General features: G+C 42.8%; 1 protein-coding gene across 1 annotated transcript in view; it reads right to left on the bottom strand.

Moving 5' to 3' along the window:
* bsnb (bassoon (presynaptic cytomatrix protein) b) overlaps positions 1-23,772 on the bottom strand; it is a 260,660-nt gene that overhangs the window by 20,562 nt on the left and 216,326 nt on the right. Inside the window, 7 exon segments of the mRNA XM_034167580.1 lie at positions 2,094-2,387; positions 2,390-3,298; positions 3,301-3,365; positions 3,368-4,735; positions 4,738-4,752; positions 4,755-8,367; positions 9,612-10,352. Coding sequence (XP_034023471.1) covers positions 2,094-2,387; positions 2,390-3,298; positions 3,301-3,365; positions 3,368-4,735; positions 4,738-4,752; positions 4,755-8,367; positions 9,612-10,352 — 7,005 coding nt within the window.

The following is a 23,772-nucleotide window of genomic DNA, read 5'->3' as shown; positions in this document are numbered from 1 at the left end:
CTGAGGCTCACCTTGTTCTGAAAACCTGTCCACCGAGGATGACTCTGAGTGTAGCAACTGGATGACAATGATTCCTCAGAGGCGAGAGCAGTTAGCACTCCAGGGCATGGCTACTGTGCTATTTAAAAAACACAGGATTTATTTTTTGAGTATCAGGACAATCCGAATCGACAGAACCATCCCCACGTACTGTCAACTCTCGACCCAGCTCTTACAAGCCGAGTCAGATGTGGTCACCATCACTTCCTGAGCTTGTGAACATAAAAGCTCTTTTCAAGCAGGGCCGGGTTCCTCCGTGCATTGAGGACCCAATTGATTTTTTGTTTGAATCGACATATACTGCCGCCTGTTCAGACAAACCCCAATACATAACCTCTCTCGAATGCAGCCTGGTGCACATCTGTGCAAAAGCTGGCTGCACCAACTCATTCAGAAAAATTGGAATCACAGCTATGCCCAGCACCCAGCCTGATGTCATCACGGGAGCCACCTATACCCATGCCACAGAAATCTTTTGTGACTCCAGCACGCCCTCCTCAGGTCCAATCAGCACTCACCACTGTGATGACGTCATCAGCATGGCTGCTCGGGGAAGGCCCAGACACTCTGCTGTCTCTGCATTCCTCAGGACTGACGTCATACGAGGTCTGTTAGAAAAGTATCGGACCTTTTTATTTTTTGCAAAAACCTGATGGATTTCAATCATGTGTACTTGCATGAGCAAACCTTGAACCTTCGTGCGCATGCGTGAACTTTTTCACGCCTGTCGATTGCGTCATTTCCTGGTAAGCAACCTTTGAGTGGGACGTGTGTAGTGCGCTCAGCGGATTTTCATTTCAAGGAAAAAGACCAAACGACTGGAGCAGCGGCGCATCAAATTTTGCCAGAAACTGGGCGACAGCCAGGTGGAAACCATTCGGATGATTCAGACGGCTTTTCCGGTGACGATCCTGTGGGCATCACACAGATTAAGGAGCGGTACAACCGGTTAAAGACGTCCGCACAACGGTGGAGAGCGAGCCACGCTCCGGTCGGCCATCAACATGCTGAAATGACCAGATCATTTCCAAAGTGAACGCTGTGGTGATGCGGGACCGTCGTGTGACTGTCCGAGAAATTGCAGAAGAGGTGGACATCAGCACTTTTTCGGTACATTCCACTGTAGAAGACAGAAGATTTGGCCATGAAAAGAGTGGCTGTGAAAGTCATGCTGCTTCTGACGGCGGAGCAAAAGCACCTCTGTGTTGAAGTCTCACAGGACATGCTGTGACATGCCCACCTCTTCCACAATTTCTCGGATAGTCACACGACTGAAAAGTCACCGAAAGCCATCTGAATCATCCGAATGGTTTCCACCTGGCTGTCGCCCAGTTTCTGGCAAAATTTGATGCGGCACTGCTCCAGTCGTTCCATCTTTTTCCTTGAAATTAAAATCCGCCGAGCGCACTACACATGTCCTCACACAAAGGCTGCTTACCAGAAAATTATGCAATCGACAGGCATGAAAAAGTTCACACATGCGCACGCAGGTTCAAGGTTTGCTCATGTAAGCACACGTGATTCAAATCCATCAGGTTTTTGCAAAAAATAAAAAGGTCCAATACTTTTCTAACCGACCTCGTATTACCATATTTTCCAGTGTATAAGTCATACCAGAGTATAAGTCGCAGCTTTTTTGTGTTATGAGTTCTTTGATTTGGGATTTTTATGCATTGTTGACATATATTTTTCTGGCATTTATTCATTTTTTATTGGAGTTTATTTTGTTTAGTGATTTGATTCTTCAGAAAGTTCTACGGGAATAGTCATTATAATTACTATTATTAATAACAAACTTGTGACTTTTCGATATACAAGTCGCAAGGTCTCCTAAACTAGGGGAAAAAACAAACAAAAAACACAACCTATACTCTGGAAAATACGTTAAATATTTTCTATATTTTAATCTAAATATTGCGCTCTGTTGAGGACTATTGGAAGAATTTTCTTTATTATTATTTTTGTTGTTCTAAGTATTTAAATGATTATTATTTGGGAAATGTGTAACACTTGAGTTTGGATAAATCTTAAAGAAAAAAGTCATGATTTCCTACCTGACTGCTGGACAGAGCTTGCTGATGATATGGAGAAAACCTGTTCTTGGCTGGATCTTCTGATGTTGGACTGAGAGGTTTGGGATCTGACATGGAACGCTGCACACTTTTTATTGGTCTTGGTATGGTCTGATGGCGCTGGGGTGACTCAGCAGTAAAGGCCTTCTGTTGAGGTGTAACATGGGCCTTGTTAAGTTTCTCCTGGGAGGCAAATGTTGTCTCCAGTATGCGATGAGGAGACAACGGTGATACTGGAGAGTACAGCACTTGGGGAGATTTTGGAGGTTGGCGAGATAAGAATCACTTTGTTGCTGCTGATAACCAATTTCAAGTGGGTCTGGTTTCCTCCTTTCAAACTTCACAACTCCTTGGAGTCTAGGAGCAGCTGGATCAGATGTGTTAGCACCCACCATATGCAGACTTGTGGAATATGGGCTGACAGTTGTAGGTACACTCAGCTGAGGGGCAACTACTCCCTGATAATGTGACTCAGGTTCTGTCTGACAGGCCAGACTCTCTCCTTTCTTGGTCCTCTCAGGAGCTGCTATGTAATGTAACAAGTCAACCTTTGAAGTCTCTGCCATGGTAATGTGGATTGCCGGTGAAACCCTGCCAAGTTGATCACAGTCTGTCTGGCATGATGAATCATTTGTGGTCTGAATAGCTATACTTGCAGATGACACTTTAGATGCCCCTTCTGATTTGCTCTCACCGCTGGACTCAGAATGTTTAGATACGCGTGACTTCCTACGCCTTACTGGCTGCTGGTCCCAGTCTGCCTGGTCCTCTTCATCAGTCTGCACGCTGCAATCTGCAATACGCCTTGTTCTCCTGCGTCTGGTTATAAACCTATCCTCCCCGTCCTCATCATCTGTTTGCACACAACTGTCTGTAATTCTTTTCAGCACATCCTCCTCTGAGCCATCCCTCAACCGAGGCATGGAATTCTGTTTTTTCATAATCTTGGAATCTGCCTGTTTGTCAGTAGTTCTTAGAGACATCTCAGAAGCTGAACTCTGAATAGGGCGAGCAGCAACTACAGCTTGGACCACCTGCCCATCCTGCCAAAACTGAACACTTTGCCCATCTTGCTGAATCACTCTGCCACTCTGGTCACAGATAATGAATCCTTGGGGCTGACCTCCCCCAACTACTACTCCTTGTAGAGCACCCTGGGCAGATGTTGCTGCTGCTTGCGCCGCCACCCCGCCGATGCAGCTGCTGCCTCTGCTGCTGCCGCCGCCGCCGCAGCCTCCACTGCTGCTGTCTTTGTCTTTTTTGCTCCTCCAACTGGTGCTGGAGCTGTTGTTGCAGAGACTGAATCTGTTCAAGCTGCATTCTCTGCTGAGCAAGTTGCTCTCTTTGCATAATGAGCTGGGTCTCTCGCTCAGCTTGTTGCTGCTGCAGGACTTGCTGTTTGATTGTCTGCAACTCTTGAATCTCACGTTGAACAAGCAGCTGTTCCTTTTCTCTGTGCCGCTGGAGTTCCATGCGATCCCTTTCTAGCTCCTCGTGAAGGCGCAGCTGCCTTAATTTTTCCAGTTCAACCCGCTCTCTTTCTAAATGCAACATGTGCTCCTGTTGTTGACTCAGTTTCTCATCTTCTTTAGCTTTCTGTGCATCCATGGGTGGTGATGTTACAGAACTTGGTGCTGTGACAGCAGCTGCATGAGGTGTTACTTGTGACTGGGGCTGTGGCACTGTAGCTGGAGGTGCTTGTGGCTGGTGCTGTGGAAGAGACTGGCTTTGAGTGAAAGATGAAGGTTCAGATAGATTAGGAACCTGCTGCAACGGCAACGGTGTCTGTTGATCTGCAGAGGTCTGCATAACAGGTGCTGATACATGCTGTGCTGCAACTTCAGATGGTGGTATGCTGGCAGTTGTTTGTGTAGAACTTGACATCAAAGGCTTTCCAAGGTACACCGGAGTTTCCTGGGGTGAGCTACTTGTAGCATTAACACTTCCCGATGGAGGAGCTGGACCAAGATACTGGTTTGCAGGAGGGTAGGAGAATGGTCCCTGTGTGGACAGAGGCATTCTAGAAGTGACTTGAGGTAATCTGCTAAGGCTAGCCAATGGTACAGCAGTTATACCTGTAGGGTATGACCTGTATATTCCTCTTGGCATTGGGCGCAGCACAGAAGCAGGCTGGGTGGTAATTGGCAAGGTAGAGGCTATTGGAGTGTTTATGGTAGAATAGATCATTCCATCCCCTCCTCTCACAGCAGCAGGGTACAAGGCGCGTATACTGGCTTGTCTGGCATTTATTATGTTTGTGAGACTTTGGCCGTTAGCCATTGGTCTTCCATCTGATCCATAAATCAAACTTGGTCTTATTGATGCTAAACTTTGTTGTAGATTTAACCTACCTAAAGGCCCAGCTCTTCCAGTTCCATATTGCAAAAGTTCAGGATTATTTCCAAATCGACTCCCAAAGTGGTCCACTGAGTTCAGAGCTGCACACATCCGACTGATCTCTCTAGCAGTGGTTGCACTGTACTGAGCAAGACTGGAATCCTGTGATGTTGTTTGGTCACGTGTGTTGTAGCCATAGTCTGAACTAATATTTGACATGGAGCCATATCGGCGCAGCGGTAATGTAGCGCTTGCAAAATCTCCTTGGTGTCGCAAGTCTGTGTAGATCCATACTGTGCTCCAGTCCGATATAGCCGCCATCATAAGCCTGGTTCATGGTGCTAAGATCAACTGCAATACCTCCCTGGATGTTACTGTGATCATGTTGAAGGCCCGTATCTGTCATAGAAGGAAGATTAGTGTCCGACATAGAGGGTTGTATTCTTGAAGGAAGTATTTGTGGTTGATAGGGTTTGTGTACTTCTATCAACCCTTGTGAAGTAGATGGCTTTTGTTGTTGTTGAGTGGCATTGTAGTGTGGTGAATGGGGTGGATGAGCTGCTTGAGAAAGGTCATTAGTTGGGTTTTTATCTGCAGATACTGCTGTAGGTTTGTGAGACAGAGAACCTGAACAGGATCCAGCAAATGGCAAATTGTAAACAACATCACAACAAGCAATTTGGTTTTCAGACTTTAACTGTCCTGTGAGATCTAAGACCTGAGGAGGAGGAGGCTGCTCCTCTTGCTTTACCAGTTGAGTCACTGTGGCACCCTGTGATGGGTTACTCTCATCAAGTTGCACCATCATAACATGGGGTTTGCTGGTAGACAAGTTCATCACTGTCGGCTTATTTTTTAGCTCTAATGCTGTGCCACCATAGATATCATGGGGAGCATTAGACGATGAAACTCCGGTCACTGACTGTGGATTCAGTGGGGATACTCTAGGAATTGTACTAGCATTTACAACAGGCTGGACACCACTTGTCTGAGTAACAACAAGGTCTTTTTTTGAAAGTAGTGGCTGGACCTGGTTAGCTAGATTGTAACGAGCAAAAGAGGACTGCTGCTGGTGTTGCTGGAGCTGTTGCTCAAGAAGCTGTTGCTGTTGCAATAACTTCTGCTGCTGCAATTGAAGTTGCTGCTGCTGTATACCCAGGTTCTCTAGGCAGGCATCAATTTTTGGTATAGATGGGTCTGTGATTGGTGGCTTTGTCTGGGTTAAACATACAGCTGATCCAACACCTTGCCCCAGATCCACTCGGTTCTGCATAGGGTCTCCATACACAATTGCTTGTTTAGGTTGAGACATGAGCATAGAACCTGCAACTGTAACACTGACAGTAGTTGGTGTTGAGATTGATACATGTGGTTGTTCTTGTGCATTCAGGTTAATGATGAGAGGCTGTACTGCCGTGTGTCGACCAGATGGCTGCTCTGCTCCTAAAGAGTACCTTCTTGTGTCAGAGGCCAAAGATGTTAAATCCATCCCCTGGTCGGTCATTATAATTGGAGTGGGCCTGACTGGGGCTCTCAGATCCACTACATTACTGCTTGGATGTGTTTGGCTCTGACCCACAACCTTTGAAGTGCCTGTAATATTTGAGATGTTACAGAGAGAAATATTTTCCATAGACACTGATGCACGACTGTGTGTGTCTGCAGTCACTGTGCTTATCCCAACATTTACCTTTTCAACATTCTGAGGCATATGTGAAGAATGTTTTGGAGATTGTTGCGTTATACGCATCTGGGGAGATGTTGAGGAACAGGTTGAAGGAGGTTGGGAACTATACAAGGTTTTATAGATGACCTGTGGTGGTGATGAAAGTGGAGAAGTGGAAGAATTTACAGTAATTGGTTTGGCAGGACTTGTTTCAGAGGCCAGTGTTATAACCATCACTGGTGACTCTTGAGAAGACTGCTGTCTTTGCAGACGTGGTGAAATTGTCCTTTGAGTTGTCTGAGCACCATGGGATGCTGGCACTGATGTAGGACCACCAGACAAAGATGGCAGCTGTCTACTACTAATACCAGTTGTTTGCATGGATGTCTTGTGTGTTGGGCTTTGTGCCGGTGAAATGGATGGAGAGACTGGGGGACTAGAACCTTTGAAAAGAGAGAAGACTTTAGAAGTAATAGAAGACCCTCCAGAGTCAGATGACACTGTTTGTGTTGGCTTCTGGGAGCCTGTTCTACCGCTGGGCATTGCACTGTCTGTATGTCGAGTTGTGGGAATCTGACTGACCTGGGATTTAGTTGTGGACACTCCAACAACACCTTCAATTTTGGCACTCTGAGTCATCATCCTATTTTGTGTTTCCTTTGATAAATGCTGTGCTGCATGAACTGTTGGAACTCTTGGTTCACTCCCAGTTGTTGAGAAGGATATAGGTGCAGTAAGTTGGGTAGGACTTGAACCAGGTGTTAAGACAGTCCCTGGTTCAAGATGATGCTTACCGTCGGGCTGGGGAGAACGTTTTTCCTGATTAACTAATTGTCCTTGTTTCTGCATGTGTTGTGCTTTTCGCATCATCTCCTCATAGACTTCCTCTGCACTTTTTAGAGTTTTATCAGGTGGTGATATTGTTGCTGTCTTTTCTGTGGGGGAGTAGAGTGATGTAAATGTTGGTAGGTTGAATTCATTTCCTGATCTATAGAGCTTACCCCCAATTATTTCAAACCCCTCTGCTTCTGAATCCATAGAAGGAGAATACTCAGAACATGATGACCTATGAAGCTCCTCCATCTCTGCTGCCTGTCTTAGCTCCTCTGTTGGTGATGCATCCTCAATTGGAGAAAGATTACTTGGAGGAGTTTTGGATCTTTCCCTACGTCTCTGTGCCCGCAGTTCTTCTTTATCCCTCTTTGTTTTACGAGCAGTACTTCGGATCCTCTGCTGCTCTAGATCTCTCATTTGCTCTTGTTCCCGAAGTAGTTCTTCCTCCTCTCTAAGCTCATCCTCCTCAGATGAGTCCTCAATAGTGGGGAGTAGTGGCCCATGGGAACGGTGTCGAGCCTTTCTTTGCTGCTTTGCTTCCTCTAGTCTTGCCCTACGACTAGGGCTACTGTCACTGTCATCCTCCATAGATGACACAGATGTGGGGGATGTTCCAGAGGTGTAGCTGGGAGTGGTGGCTGGAAGAGTGGAAGAATATTCTCCTTTGGACCGCTCCTCTGGGGAACCAGTCAAGCTCTCCATCTCTAGCTCTGGTTCTCTTAGGTCATGCTCAGTACTGAGCTCCATGTCTCGATTATAGCTGTTGGTATTATTCAGCTCAATGGTTTTAAATCGCCGAAGGCCTCCTTGAGATGCAATTCCAACATCTTCCTCTTCATTTGCCTTGTAAACACTGTCTGTTACCTTGGCTTCATCCTCAAAACTATTGGAATGGTGAGCAACCCGTCGTCTCTCTTTACCCAAATCCCCACTGGTTTTATGCATCCTCTTACTTTTTTGGTTTTCGTATTCCTCAGGCTCATCTTCATCAGCACTCATCTCCATAATTTGCCGCCTCATAAAGTCCTCATCTGTTAAATCTTTATGTGACTTCTTCTGTCTTACTGGCAATGGTGAGAGACCACTTTCACTGCTGTCTTCCACATAGTCATGGCGTAATTTACAGCTGAGGTCATCCTCTGATTCCTCCCTTGCTGCATCATCATCAGGACTATACTGCTCTTGCCCAACAGACAATGAATGTGGCCTGTGTTTCTGGTCTGTGGCAGTCTTTGACTCGAGCAGTGGCTTCATAGAACTCTCCAGCTTGTTGATTTCTGAGGGTATCGAAGCACCTCTTTCACTTAGTTTAAATCCTTCCTCCTGGATTTGACCTGTGATTTCCCCTTGAGAACTGGAGATTCCATCAGAGGAGTAGCCAGTGTCACTCAAACTCTGAGTACTTGATTTGTTGTAATCCTGAAGAAGGGAAAGAAAAAGTAAGATAGGTCAAAAGAAAGAAAGGGCTCCACTGTTCCTCAATTAAGTCATGGCAAGGTCTATTACAAGCTTCAGTGCACACTTTTCATCCCACCACATTATCAAAGTCTTCAGCAGTGACATTTTCATGAGACTTTCTTAGATAACAGAGTGCAAGATAAAATGACTACACCTAATACAGATAAAAGTGTTTCTAATGTTAAGATATAGCACATAACTACATCAGAAAGAACAATATACAGTGACATTTAAAGGTAAAATCCACCCAAATGTTTATTGTGTATTGGGTTAACATTTTTGAACTCTAAAGCCTTGGTCTTATTCTACAGTACTCGCAGTAATGCAACATCTACAATTTGGTTACCATTTTTAGACAAATCTCAAGATTCCATATTTGTAAAAGTAGAAAAAGCAGACCATAGCAATATGTTCAGTATTTGTTTTAATGGATCATTTATATAATTTTGTTCAATGGTTTATTAAATATAGTTTATATTTTATTGATTTGGGTTTAATTTACCTTTCAATATTATGTACACAGATGAATACATACACTGACAGACAGAGTGATTATAACATACAAACAACTACAGACAAATGTAATTTGGTTACATGCTTGAGTGTCATCTTTGATGAATTCACCTTTGCATTCTTCAAAGCACTAAAGAACAATGACCATGCTCAGAATGCTAAAAACATCATCACAACATGTCACATTAAACAGCTTGCATTTGCTATCAAAAATAAAGAACTAGTGGTGCATTTGGACTCAAGCTGAAGCATGTCAACTGAGAAAACAATGGTAATGATGAAGTAGATGATGGAACTGATACCTAATTATAGCAATGAAGATAATATTATGAAAAAAAGTAAAAGTAATAAAACAGTACTACATGCTAGCTTTAGCAGCGCTGAGAATGAAATGTGACAACATGAAAAAATGATGGTGGTGATCGAAATTATAATTATGAGAGTATAAAAGAATAAGTACATAAAAGAAGAGAAACATAATTCTGATAAGAAGAAGAAAGAAAGAACAATGATAGAAGATATATGGCAGACATCAGTTATGTGGCATGAATGTCTAAAATATTATGATGCTATAATGTCAACAGCAATAAGTGGTGATGATGATGAAAGTGGTTACAATTATAATAATGGATTAAAAAAAAACAATATGGTGACTCAAGAATAACAAGATGAAGAAGTTGCAGGTAGCTCACTTCATGGTGTCTTGACTTCTGTGCATCTTTAGCTATCTTCGTGTCTTTTGGTGAAGTGACAGTCTCTGACACTGCTTTCTTTGGCGAGGGCTTGACATCTTCTTTCAGAGACTTAGTCGCGCCTTTAGTCTTCTCCTGGCTCGCTGGCTGTTTTCTGGTCTGGTTGTTACCTGTAGGTTTAGACTGAGGGGGTACTGATTTCAAAGGGGTGGGAGATGGCTTAGCATTGTTGGGTGCTGCTTTACCAGGGGCAACTGAAGACTTGGTGCCTGGAGTATGAGAAGGGCCTTTAGTCTGAGCAGATGTCTGCCCAAGTGCCTTTGTTTGAGTTGGCCCTTTTGTCTGGCTAGGGCCCTTACTTTGACTATGGTATTGGTTAGGACCTTTCATTTGACAAGGTGCTTTACTCTGAGCTGAAAGTTGTGCTGGACCCTTGGGTTGGGATGCCGGTTGATTTGAAATCTTGGGCTGAGGAGATGGTTGTGCTGAACCCTTGATTTGAGGGACAGCCCCAGCCTGTTTGACAGGAGAAAGAGGGCCACTTACTTGGGGAGCCAGTGTTTTCTCTTGGAGACCTGTGGGTCTGGGCCCTGAAGGTTGACTGGACCCTTTCTGCTGAGCAGGTTGATGACTGGCCGGCCGAGAAGATCCCACTGGCTGTGCGACGGGTGCTGGAATATCTCCCAAGCTTCCTGACAGAGCCCTCTGTGTCTGGCAGTTCAAGCATAGCCACTCTTTCTTCTGAAAAACAAACATGGCCAACATATGTTGAGAAATGTTGACAAAAATATGGAAATAAATCTGTGCCATCAGAGTTTGAATTTGAATTTTTAAGGTTGATTTTTTTTAGCATCAAAATCAGAGTTTGAAGTTGAATTTCTGACGTTGAATTTCTTTAGCATCGAAATATTCAACCTCAAAAAATTCAGCTTTAAAAAATTCAACCAAAAAAAAAACAAAAAAAAACTCAAAATATTCAACCTAAAAAAAATAGATCCTGTTGTATTCCAGCTTGTATAAGGTGTTCACAAAGAGAAAACCAAAAGGAAAACTTAATGGGCCATAATCTGACTCCACAATGTCAAACATGTTTTGCAGTAGTGTTTGCTGTGACAGACTATGGGGTGTGCTAAGTAGAAGACGAAAGATACAAACATCAATAAATAAATAAAGAAATGTAATCTGTCTGTAAATAAAGTAAGTTATGAAGCTGTTTCTTTTACATGCAGTTGCATATCAAGGACAGAGTAAAGCACGTCTGAATAACAATATTTAAAAAAACTCGTCCAAACCAGACCTGACATGCTTTCAAGGAGACTTAATTATTTGACAACATTACGCAGACTCAATTGAAATAACCAACTGGGGTGATTGATACTCATGGAATCATGATATTTACAACCCCAATTCCAATGAAGTTGGGACGTTGTGTGAAATGTAAATAAAAACAGAATACAATGATTTGCAAATCCTCTTGAACCTATATTCAATTAAATACACCACAATGACAAGATATTTAATGTTCAAACTGATAAAATTTTTTGTTTTTGTGCAAATATTTGCTCATTTTGAAATGAATGCCTGCAAGATATTTCAAAAAAGTTTGGACAAAAGACTGGGAAAGTTGATGAATGCTCAAAGAACATCTCTTTGGAACATTCCACAGGTGAACAGGTTAACTGGAAATAAGTGAGTGTCATGACTGGGTATAAAAGGAGCATCCCCAAAAGGCTCAGCTGTTCACAAGCAAAGATGGGGCGAGGATCACCACTTTGTGAACAACTGCGTGAAAAAATAGTCCAACAGTTTAAGAACAATGTTTCTCAATGTTCAATTGGAAGGAATTTAGGGATTCCGTCATCTACAGTCCATAATATAATCAGAAGATTCAGAGAATCTGGAGAACTTTCTACACGTAAGCGGCAAGGCCAAAAACCAACACTGAATGCCCGTGACCTTCTATCCCTCAGGCAGCACTGCATTAAAAACCAACATCATTGTGTAAAGGATTTTACCGTGTGGGCTCAGGAACACTTCAGAAAACCATAGTCAGTTTACACAGTTCGTCGCTACATCTACAAGTACAAGTTAAAACTCTACCATGCAAAGCGAAAGCCATACATCAACAACATCCAGAAACGCCACTGCACCTGGGCCTGAGGTCATTTGAAATAGACAGACGCAAAGTGGAAAAGTGTGCTGTGGTTTGATGAGTTGATGTTTCAAATTGTTTTTGGAAATCATGGACGTCGTGTCAGCTGGACAAAAGAGAAAAAAGACCATCTAGATTGTTACCAGCGCAAAGTTCAAAAGTCAGCATCTGTGATGGTATGGGGGTGTGTTAGTGCCCATGGCATGGACAACTTACACATCTGTGATGGCACCATCAATGCTGAAAGGTACATCCAGGTTTTGGAGCAACACATGCAAGCAACATCTTTTTCTGGGATGTCCCTGCTTATTTCAGCAAGACAATGCCAAGTCACATTCTGCACATGTTACAACAGTGTGACTTTGTAGTAAAAGAGTGCGGGTACTAGACTGGCCTGCCTGCAGTCCAAACCTGTCGCCCACTGAAAATGTGTGGCGCATTATGAAGCACAAAATACGACAACAGAGACCCCAGACTGTTGAACAACTGAAGTCGTACCTCAAGCAAGAATGGGAAAGAATTCCACCTACAAAGCTTCAACAATTAGTGTCCTCAGTTCCCAAACGCTTATTGAGTGTTGTTAGAAGGAAAGGAATTTTTTGTCTTTGTGGTGTATTCGATAGAATATAGGTTGTTTTCGTCCTGGTCGCGGCACACTGGACCAGCTCTACACGCTCCATTGGGTGCTCGAGGGTTCATGGGAGTTCACCCAACCAGTCCACATGTGTTTTGTGGATCTGGAGAAGGCGTTCGACCGTGTCCCTCGGGGCACCCTGTGGGGAGTGCTCCGGGAGTACGGGGTCCGGGGTCCTTTGCTAAGGGCTATCCAGTCCCTGTACGACTGCAGCAGGAGCTTGGTTCGCATTGCCAGTAGTAAGTCAAACCTGTTTCCAGTGCACGCTGGCCTCCGCCAGGGCTGCCCTTTGTCACCGGTTCTGTTCATTATTTTTTTGGACAGAATTTCTAGGCGCAGCCAGGGTGTGGAGGGGGTCTGGTTTGGGAACCACAGAATCTCGTCTCTGCTGTTTGCGGACGATGTGGTTCTGTTGGCTTTGTCAAATCAGGACCTTCAGCGTGCACTGGGGCGGTCTGCAGCCGAGTGTGAAGTGTCCGGGATGAAAATCAGCACCTCCAAATCCGAGGCCATGGTTCTCGACCGGAAAAAGGTGCTTTGCCCTCTTCAGGTCGGTGGAGTGTCCTTGCCTCAAGTGGAGGAGTTTAAGTATCTCGGGGTCTTGTTCACGAGTGAGGGACAGATGGAGCGTGAGATCGATAGACGGATCGGTGCAGCATCTGCAGTGATGCAGTCGCTGTATCGGACCATCGTGGTGAAGAGAGAGCTGAGTAGGGGGGCAAAGCTCTCGATTTACCGATCAGTCTACGTTCCGATCCTCACCTATGGTCATGAGATTTGGCTCATGACCGAAAGAACGAGATCGCGAGTACAACCGGCCGAGATGAGTTTCCTCCGTAGGGTGGCTGGGCGCTCCCTTAGAGATTTAAAATTCAAATTCAAATTTATTAATTTATATAGCGCCAATTCACGACGAATTTGTCTCAAGGCACTTCACACAACATAAAACAACAACAAAAAAACTGAAATTAAACATTTAAAACACAATAAAAAGATGACCATAAAAGAATACAAGAATAAAAACACATCATAACACTAATGATAAAACAGGAAAAACAAATGAGTCTTTAAACGTGACTTAAAAGTCTCCACAGTATCACACTGCCGAATGTGTGCCGGGAGATCGTTCCACAGATCTGGAGCACGGTAGGAGAAAGCTCTGTGACCGGCAGACTTTTTATTCACCCTGGGAACACACAGAAGTCCTGCACCCTGAGAACGCAGGGCCCGAGCCGGTACATAGGGGCTTACTAGGTCAGCCAGATAGGGAGGTGCAAGTCCATGAACAGTTTTATAAACTAATAACAGTACTTTAAAATCCGATCTTGCAGCAACTGGAAGCCAGTGCAGGGATGCCAAAACGGGCGTAATGTGGTCAAACTTTCTGCTTTGTGTCAAAAGTCTGGCAACAGCATTTTGAACCAGTTGAAGACCCCTAATACTGGACTGTGGTAAGCCAGAAAATAGAGCTTTACAATAGTCCAATCTAGAAGAGACAAATGCATGAATCAAAGTCTCAGCATCAGCCATAGACAGGATGGGACGAATCTTTGCTATATTTCGCACATGGAAGAAAGCAGTCCTCGTAATGTCTCTAATGTGGAGATCAAAGGACAACGTACGATCAAAAATTACTCCAAGGTTCCTCACTTTATCCGTATGATGTATAACACACGAGAGATAGGGTGAGGAGCTCGGTCACTCGGGAGGAGCTTCAAAGGCCTTCAAAGTTTGTTTGGATGAAAATTTTCAAACAAAATCTATCAAAGAAAAGTTAATCTTTATGAACAGGTCAACTGAAGAGATCCTTAAAACCTCTCAACATAGCTGAAAAAAGAGATGTTAAGGTTACCTTCAGAACACACTTTACTTTCTATGATAATCATCAGTGCCTCAGGCCTGAAAACAGCTGCACTCTGGTGTCACTGGCTTTTACACGCCGTTGGTTAGGGATACAACGCCAGCCGCCAATTACGGCGGTGTAAACTGCGGCACTACAGGAAGGGGCAGGATGAAACGGCGATTAAAAAGTATCAAACGCCGTTGTTCGCGTTGTTTCCGTTGTCACGCGAATTCTCCGGGAGCGCTCCCGGAATTATTCGACATGTTGAATAATTTTTTTCGACGATTCCCGGTAAAGCCGGAACTAAGCCATGTCCCCTAGTGCCAGCGTTAACAACGGTGTGTGATCCTTAAGACAGCCAAAAACTTTTCCGGGACGCTTCCGGGAGCTCTTACCGTCTATGTGTAAAGGGGGCTTAAGTCTTCAACTATTTATCAGATAAGAGATATTCAGGAATTCCTTCTACACCAGCTACACTTCCACTTGCCACTCACTGTAGTGATCTTCTCAGTTCCATCCTCACAGCTTCCCCAGTCCTACAACAGCAACTTTAACCATTCCCTTGAGGGAGCTAGTCTCAACAAGTTTGACCTTTCAAACTTGTCCAAGGTAAAAGGTCATATGATCAACAGAATTCTAATATGAGCAAAGCGTCATGCAGCGGCACAAAGCTCACTCATGGTACAGGGCGTCCTAAACAGGAAGTGCCAAATTTCAAATCCACAGTAAAACAGGAAATGTTCAATGTTATTCTTTATTTCTTTGTATTTCTTGTATTTAAAATGGCATAAACAAATTAAAATGTGTGAAATTCCAAGTGTTACAATACTTTTGGAGGGCACAGTATCCTAACCTTATGATGAGTGCAAAATAAGTGTAGTATTATTACTGTTTTGTTTAAGAATGTCTAATTTTCACTGATGCTGAACTTTGTGTCAAATCATAGTCATATCCTATATCATATTGATATGAAAATTCAGTAAGGTATATCTTCTATTATATATTCCAAATCTAAGGTGGAACTCTACTAGTGTTTACAAAGGTGCACCTAAATATCTTTAAAAAAAGAAAAGAAAAGAAAGAGAGAGTAGAGCCACTAAGGTGCCTGGTCTTGAGAACCAGGGATGGTAGGTTGAAAAGCTTTTTTATCCCATGGGAACTCTCCCTACCCACCTAAGAGGCTCAATATGGTCAGCATGTATATAAGTGACATTTACATGACAATTTATATGACAATATTGAAATATGATAATTTGGCCATATTGTTCAGCCCCACTGTCAACTAGCTGAATATTAATTTACACCTACATTTAAAAAATGGTTAAAGTGGCAGGGGGTTAAGAGGGCTGTAATTAGGGGGGTCAGTTGAAAAGCAAAAAAGCAAAATGTTTTAAAAGGTGGGGAATATGGGGGCCGAGCCCACCCAGAAGCTGAAAGGTTTTTGCCATGCTAATGCTCCCCTGAAGCATTTACTCAAAATAAATTCTGAAGGACCTAAATGACATGGTGAGATGCTGACAAGCTTCGCTCATTCATGTTTGCAACATATGCATATTATACTAACGTGTTGCACGTGGGGATCCATGGGTTCCAGTCTGGGTAGTGTTTATAAAATAGGTACCTGACATATTTCATGGGTGGCAATAAGTTATACAAAGTTTCTATAATTGTTTTACTACTGGCAAAGCTGAGCTGATATTTCCTTTGTTCAGAGCTTGTCTGGTTTCTAGGTACCTGATTAATGGTGTTATCAGCGTCTGTTGTTCACTGTTAGCTAATATCCCTAATTTCTCCAAAAATATTAGTCCCATCACCTTTCCTTTTTCGGTGTTCATCCTTGATCCAAAATGCATAAACATACAAACAGCAAATGTCAGCTCTCCCCATTTTCTCTGTGATTGAAGACACACACACACACACACACACACACACACACACACACACACACACACACACACACACACACACACACACACACACACACACACACACACGCACACAGGCCACATGGGGGTGAAATAAAATTGGTCTTTTTGGAGACATAATGAGAGCTCTTTTTGCCATGAAAATTTTGGGATTCTGCCATTAGCCTCATAAAATGACATGTCACAAAGATTTAAATAAGTGATAAAAAAAAGAAGCAAGAGCACAAACTCCACAGAGAGAGATACACAGAATGACAATCATTTAGTCACCAAAATGTCCAACAGCCTAATGGAGATTTTAATCTTGAGACCCAGAAGACAGGCAATTGATGGACAAGTCTCCAGTGAAAAGGCCAGGCGCAATCTGCCTCGTTTTTCTCTTCCTACTAAATCTAGTAAAAGAAATTGACCATGCTCAGTGTGACAGTGAGATGGATTATTTGGTCTTCCGTCAGGGCTGCTTGTACTGTATGTCCTTTTAGTCTTTGTAGGAAATACAATTTAGCATACTAGCCAGTGGCCACACAGAAGGGCAGAAAAATCTTCAATGCAACTGTTTCTTTCTTCTTCTTTTTTTTTTTTGAAGTAAAAAATACATTTTAACACAGAAAGCAGTGAACCATGGTCAACTGAGTACTGTAGCTCTGTAGCCAAACAGAGTAATTTTAATTTTATTTAATTTTATTTTTGTCTTGGTGGATCATTGGATTTTTTTTTTATCATGTGCAGAATGTCGAAGAATGGACTGATGGCTGTGGTGAATGTTGATGTGAATGAATGAGGCGCTGTGACTCTTTCAACTTTTAAAATAAGTTAATTTTCTTGTTGTGACACAAAGTGCCGACGTTCTCTGATTCAGGTTGAAACGCACCGGGACAAACACAGAGGGACTTCTTTTGAAACACTACATTTCTTCATCCACGACAAGGAACTAAAGTATTTTCAGACGTTGTTTTCCAAAATCAGGACGCTTTATGTGGATAAGTTTTCATCAGGCTGTGAACTGAAATGAACAGGTAAGATTAGCTTCGTGTGTGAATGGTTTTAATATTTGAAACAGTCTGAGCTGTTTGCATGTGGACTGCAGCTTTAAGTTGTTCAGCCAATAAATGGGCAGCATCAATGGGCGTATTTTGACCTATGAGTAACTTAGAAGGGTCAGTCCTAGATTAGTTTTTATCCTATCTCTCTAATAGGAATTTCGCAGTTGCTCAACTAAATATACATCCTCTTCTGCCATTCTGTCCTGTGGTGTGCCCCAAGGTTCCTTCTGGGATCTATTCTATTTGCATTGTACTTACTCCCACTTGGACACATTTTGAGTTGTACTGTATTAATTATGTCTCATATCATTGTTATGCAGATGACATACAGCTGTACATCTCCTTTATTCCACAAAATGTTTCTAGGGTATCTCATCACTCATCTTCAACAGCTTTTTCATGTTCGGGTCACGGGGTCAACAGCTCCAGCAGGGGACCCCAGACTTCCCTTTCCCCACCCAATTTGACCACCTCTGACTGAGGGATCCTGAGGCGTTCCGAGCCCAGTGTGGAGATATAATCTCTCCACCTAGTCCTGGGTCTTCCCCGGGGTCTCCTCCCAGATGGACGTGCCTGGAACACCTCCCTTGGGAGGCGCCCAGGAGGCATCCTTACCATTTCTAGGGTATCTGTTCTTCAAAATTGTATTAATGTCATAAAAACTGGATGGCTGCTAATTTAATACAGCAAAAACGGAACTTCTTGTTTGTCCTATGAGGAGTTTGTTCCCTGAGTGATTAAGAACCCTAGCTCTCTGTCCTCTTTTGTTCACTTAGCAGTCAGAAACGTGGGCGTTACATTTGACTAGGCTATCAAGATTGACGCACAAGTTACCTGTCTTGTGCAATCATGTTTCTTTCATTTATGGAACAATGCCCGCCTTAGAAACATTGTGTCTCAAGCTGAGCTGGAACAGATCATTCATGCCTTTATTTCTTCATGTCTTGATTACTGTAATTCACTGTTCCCCAGCCTTAGTAAGTCTTTGCTGGACCATCTACAAATGGTCCAGAATGTGGATGCAAGGCTCCTTACAAGGTCATCTAAGTGGTCTCATGTTGCACCCATTCTGTTCCTTTTGCATTGGTTCCCAATTCGGGTCAGACTGAAATTTAAAATATTGGTGATGACTTTTAGAGCTTTGCACGGTCAAATGCCACTTTACATCAGTGAACTCTTGCACCCTTATGTGACAAGAAGGTCTCTGAGGTTCTCGGACCAGAACCTGTTGGTTGTACCAAGGCTGAGGCTGAAGACCAAAGGAGACTGTACATTTGAGGTTGTGGCCTCCAAACTGCGGAATGCACTGCCACTACACCTACATTCCGTGGACTCTGTTGGAACTGGAGAAGCTCAAGACCCATTTGTACAGGCTTGCTCATAACTAGTTTTATCTTATGCTGTTTTTATTTCTGTTTCTTAAATTACTGTAAAGCATTTTGTGATTTTATCTTGAAAGGTGCTATACAAATAAACTTTACTTTACTTACTTACTTAGAAGTAACGTGTGTCAACAATTGCATAACTTAATTACAACTTATGGCCCGCGTATGCAGGACGTATGAGTCATACACTGGCATGCATCAAAAATACTGTGCATGCCCAAAGTTTTTTGATGCACTTGCCATACTACACCACATACCAGCATGCTTCAATATGCTCTTAACTTACACTAAACTTACCCAAAAATTACTCGACGTACGCCAGCATATTTTTCATACGCTGGCAGCATATGCCAGCGTATGAAAAATACCCCCCGCCTTGACAGGCCTGTCAAGGTATGACAAGCCTGTTAAACCAGTCAGCCCTTACACACGTCTTCTTCTCTTTTGTTAATGAAAGGGTTACAGCACCACCTACAGACCAGGCATATGTACAACAGCGTTTACAGTTGTTTTAGCGTTTTTGGGTGGACGCAGATAAATCTTGAAATTGCCAGTTTAAGAATTTTTTAACGTAGATGTAAATTAATATTCAAAGTTTTCAGCTAATTGACAGTAGGGCTGTGTCAGAGGCAGTTTCTCTAAGACTGCAAGGGAAGCTCAGCTTCCCCTAAAATGTCCAAAAATTAAATGGTATAATATGTACAGTTTGTTATCATTTCATTGACTACAAATGTGTTAGAACACATTCATCTTGAAGATGACTTCATTCAGAATCAGCTACTTATCACAAATCGATTGACTCTATTCTGTTAACTTCTCATAAATCTTTTTCTCATACGGTCTGTGGTCAATGCATTTTCCTGTAGAAGCTGAGCATCCGTTCACAGATATTGGAATGTGAGAATTAGTTTGCACATTTTTGCATATGCATTTTTAAATTTATGCCAAAGTGTTTTGCATGCGCTATGACAGAGCGCACAGAGAAGCACAATGGATTAGACGTTATGTGAGAAGAATAGATTTAGGTGAGTTACTCTCTGCTTCGTTCTTCAGTAAGTGTTTAAAAGTCATTGCACGTTAACATCCCGTTTCGCAACACAACATCAAAGTATTCATAATTATAAGTCTAGCCAGGTATATGTGGTAATAATTAGTGGTTGCTGATGCATTTTATTCATGAAAATTAGTGACGGAGAAAACAAAGCATTTTGAACTACTGAATCAATATGAAGCAATGGTTCAGTGTTTTGAACATTTTGATAAAATTAGATATGGCGGCATCTGCTGGCCAATCTTTAAAATAACATTTGCATGGAACAATATCATGAAACAGTCAGACTCTGTTATGTATGTTTAATAATAAAGGTTCTATGTGCTTCTAGAAAATTTTGATGATATTTTTGTTTAAAAACATTAATAATATTCTTGTAAAAGTAAATCCCTTTGGCTGCTCCCTTGTTTTCACTCGGGGTCGCCACAGCAGATCCAAGGTGGACCTGCATGATGACTCTGACACAAGTTTTACGCTGGATGCCCTTTCTGACGCAACTCCACATTAGATGGAGAAATATGGCAGGGGTGGGGTTTGAATTGGGAACCTTCCAGACTGAAACCATGCATACTAACCACTTGGAAATTGTGCTATTATAAAATACTGTATGTAATAGAGATATAAATTGTGAAATGCTTGTATAACTAGGGACTGTTACAACCATTTTACATATTTGAATTTACATATAAATAAATTGACAAATTTTATGATGTAAGCTGACAATGAGCTTCCCCTCTTTGACAGACCAGCAGCCGCCACTGGGCTGTACAATATGGCCAAATTATCATATTGCAATATTGTCATATCAAAATTATATGATTTGATATCAATATGACTATGATTTCACACAAAGTGCAGCAACAGTGAAAATTAAATATTCTTAAACAAAACAGCAATAATACCACACTTGGTCTACTTTGGCAGAGTTTTTCCATCTCATTTCTGGTTTGTGGCTTCATCTATCATCATTTTGTGGCTTTTTACAACAATGTTGCCAGGTTTGTGGCTTTTTCCCCTATGAACAGATTTTTTGTGCAATTTCCAGACTGTTTGTGCCATTTCCGGTTTGTGCCTTCATTTACCATAGAGCCAGCTTTGTGCCGCTGCACTGCGCGTTGCTCATATTAACATAGTTCTCTGTCTCTCTATGTCTTTAGCTGCTTTATGTTATTGTCATTTTAATACCTATAGTAGATTATGCAAACTTACTCCTGTAAACCTTAACTGGTTAATGACTGTTTCTCTTTTAAATTACAGTGCATCCGAAAAGTATTCACAGTGCTTCCCTTTTTTCACATTTTTTATTTTTTTCAAAAACTATATGGATTTCATTCATATGTTTTTACGTCAGACATGCTTGAACCCTCGTGCGCATGCGTGAGTTTTTCCACGCCTGTCGGTGACGTCATCCGCCTGTGAGCACTCCTTGTGGGAGGAGTCGTCCAGCCCCTCGTCGGAATTTCTTTGTCTGAGAAGTTGCTGAGAGACTGGCGCTTTGTTTGATCAAAATTTTTTCTAAACTGTGAGACACATCAAAGTGGACACGGTTCAAAAAATTAAGCTGGTTTTCGGTGAAAATTTTAACGGCTGATGAGAGATTTTGAGGTGATACTGTCGCTTTAAGGACTTCCCACGGAGCGAGACGTCGCGCAGCACTCCCAGGCGCCGTCGACAGCCTGTTTCAAGCTGAAAACCTCCACATTTCAGGCTCTATTGATCCAGGACATCGTGAGAGAACAGAGAAGTTTCAGAAGAAGTCGGTTTCAGCATTTAATCCGGATATTCCACTGTCAAAGGAGATTTTTTTAATGAAAGACGTGCGGGCGGATTGCAGCGTCGGCTCGCAGCCGCCGCGACGCTCCGCCACAGGAAAAACACCTCTGTTGGAAGCCTTAAGGACAAGTTGGAACATGTCCAGCTGTTAAACAATTTCTCATATACTCACTCCACTGAAAGCCATCAAAAGCCGCCTGGATTTTACAAATGGTTATCAACACGGAGGTGTTTTTCCTGTGCCGCCGCACCGCGCCGGCTGCGTCCCGACGCGCGGACCCGTCAGCACGTCTTTCATTAAAAAAATCTCCTTTAACAGTGGAATAAACGGATAAAATGCTGAAACCGACTTCTTCTGAAACTTCTCTGTTATCTCACGACGTCCTGGATCAATAGAACCTGAAATGTGGAGGTTTTCAGCTTGAAACAGGCTGACGACGGCGCCTGGGACCGCTGCGCGACGTCTCGCTCCGTGGGAAGTCCTTAAAGCGACAGTGTCACCTCAAAATCGCTCATCAGCCGTTACAATTTTCACCGAAAACCAGCTTAATTTTTCGAACCGTGTCCACTTCGATGTGCCTCACAGATTTAGAAAAAATTTTGATCAAACAAAGCGCCAGTCTCTCAGCAACTTCTCAGACAAAGGAATTCCGACGAGGGGCTGGACGACTCCTCCCACAAGGAGTGCTCACAGGCGAATGACGTCACCAACAGGCGTGGAAAAACTCACGCATGCGCACCAGGGTTCAAGCATGTCTGACGTAAAAACATATGAATGAAATCCATATAGTTTTTGAAAAAAATAAAAAGGACGTATACTTTATTGACAGCCCTCGTATTTCAGCTTTAATCCAAAATGGATGAAATTAATTTTTTTCCTCAAATTTTTGCACACAATACCCCATAATGACAATGTGAAACCTTTTTTGGACATTTTTGCAACTGTATTGAAAATAAAAATAAGAAATCACATGTGCATAAGTATTAACAGCCTTTGCCATGAAGCTCCAAATTGATCTCAGGTGCATTCTGTTTCCACTGATCATCCGTGAGATGTTTCTACAGCTTAATTGGAGTCCACTTGGGGTACACCAAGTTGATTGGACATGATTTGGAAAGGCACACACCTGTCTACATATATGGTCCCACAGTTGACAATGCATGAAAATTCAGTAAGGTATATCTTCTATTATACATTCCAATTCTATGGTAGAACTCTACTAGTGTAAATTAAAGTATATCTAAATAGCTTTAAAAAAAAGAAGAAGAAGGAGAGTAGAGCCATGTAGGAGTAGAGTAGAGCATGTCAGATCACAAACCAAGCATGTAGTCAAAGGAACTGTCCGTAGACCGCTGAGACAGGACTGTCTTGAAGCAGAAATCTGGGGAAGGGTACAGAAACATTTCTGGTGCTTTGAAGGTCCCTATGAGTTCAGTGGCCTCCATCATCTGTAAATGGAAGACGTTCAGATCCACCAGGACTCTTCCTAGAGCTGGCCACCCATCTAAACTGAGCAATTGGGAGAGAAGGGCCTTGGTCAGGGAGGTCACCAAAAACCTGATGGTCACTCTGTCAGAGCTCCAGCATTCTTGTGTGGAGAGATGAGAGCCTTCCAGAAGGATGATCATCTCTGCATCAATCTACCAATCAGGCCTGTATGATAGAGTGGCCAGACAAAAGCCACTCAGTAAAAGGCACATGGCAGCCCACCTGTAGTTTGCCAAAAGGCACCTGAAGGACTCTCTGACGATGAGAAACAAAATTCTCTGGTTTGATGAGACAAAGGTTGAATTCCTTGGAGTGAATGCCAGGCATCATGTTTGGAGGAAACCAGGCATCATCCCTACAGTGAAGCATGGTGGGAGCACCATCATGCGGCGGGGATGTTTTTCAGCTGCAGGATTTAGGGAAAGATGAATGCAGCAATATACAGAGACACCCTGGATGAAAACCTGCTTCACAGCGCTCTTGACCTCAGACTGGGGTGATGGTTCACCTTTCAGAAGGACAATGACTCTCAGCACACAGCCAAGATATCAAAGGAGTGGCTTCAGGACAACTCTGTGAATGTTCTTGAGTGGCCCAGCCAGAGCCCAGACCTGAATCCAATTGAGCATCTCTGGAGAGATCTGAAAATGGATGTGCACTGACACTCCCCATCCAACCTGATGAAGCTTGAGAGGTGCTGCAAAGAGGAATGGACAAAACTGCACAAAGATAGGTGCACCAAGCTTGTGACATCATATTCAAGAAGTCTCGAGGCTGTAATTGCTGATAAAGGTGCATCAACAAAGTACTGAGCAAAGGGTGTGAATACTTATGTACACGTGATTTCATAGTTTTATTATTTTTAA

Source organism: Thalassophryne amazonica, chromosome 3, assembly GCF_902500255.1.
Source record: "Thalassophryne amazonica chromosome 3, fThaAma1.1, whole genome shotgun sequence".
Taxonomy (NCBI): domain Eukaryota; kingdom Metazoa; phylum Chordata; class Actinopteri; order Batrachoidiformes; family Batrachoididae; genus Thalassophryne; species Thalassophryne amazonica.
This window is presented reverse-complemented; position numbering and strand designations above follow the sequence as displayed.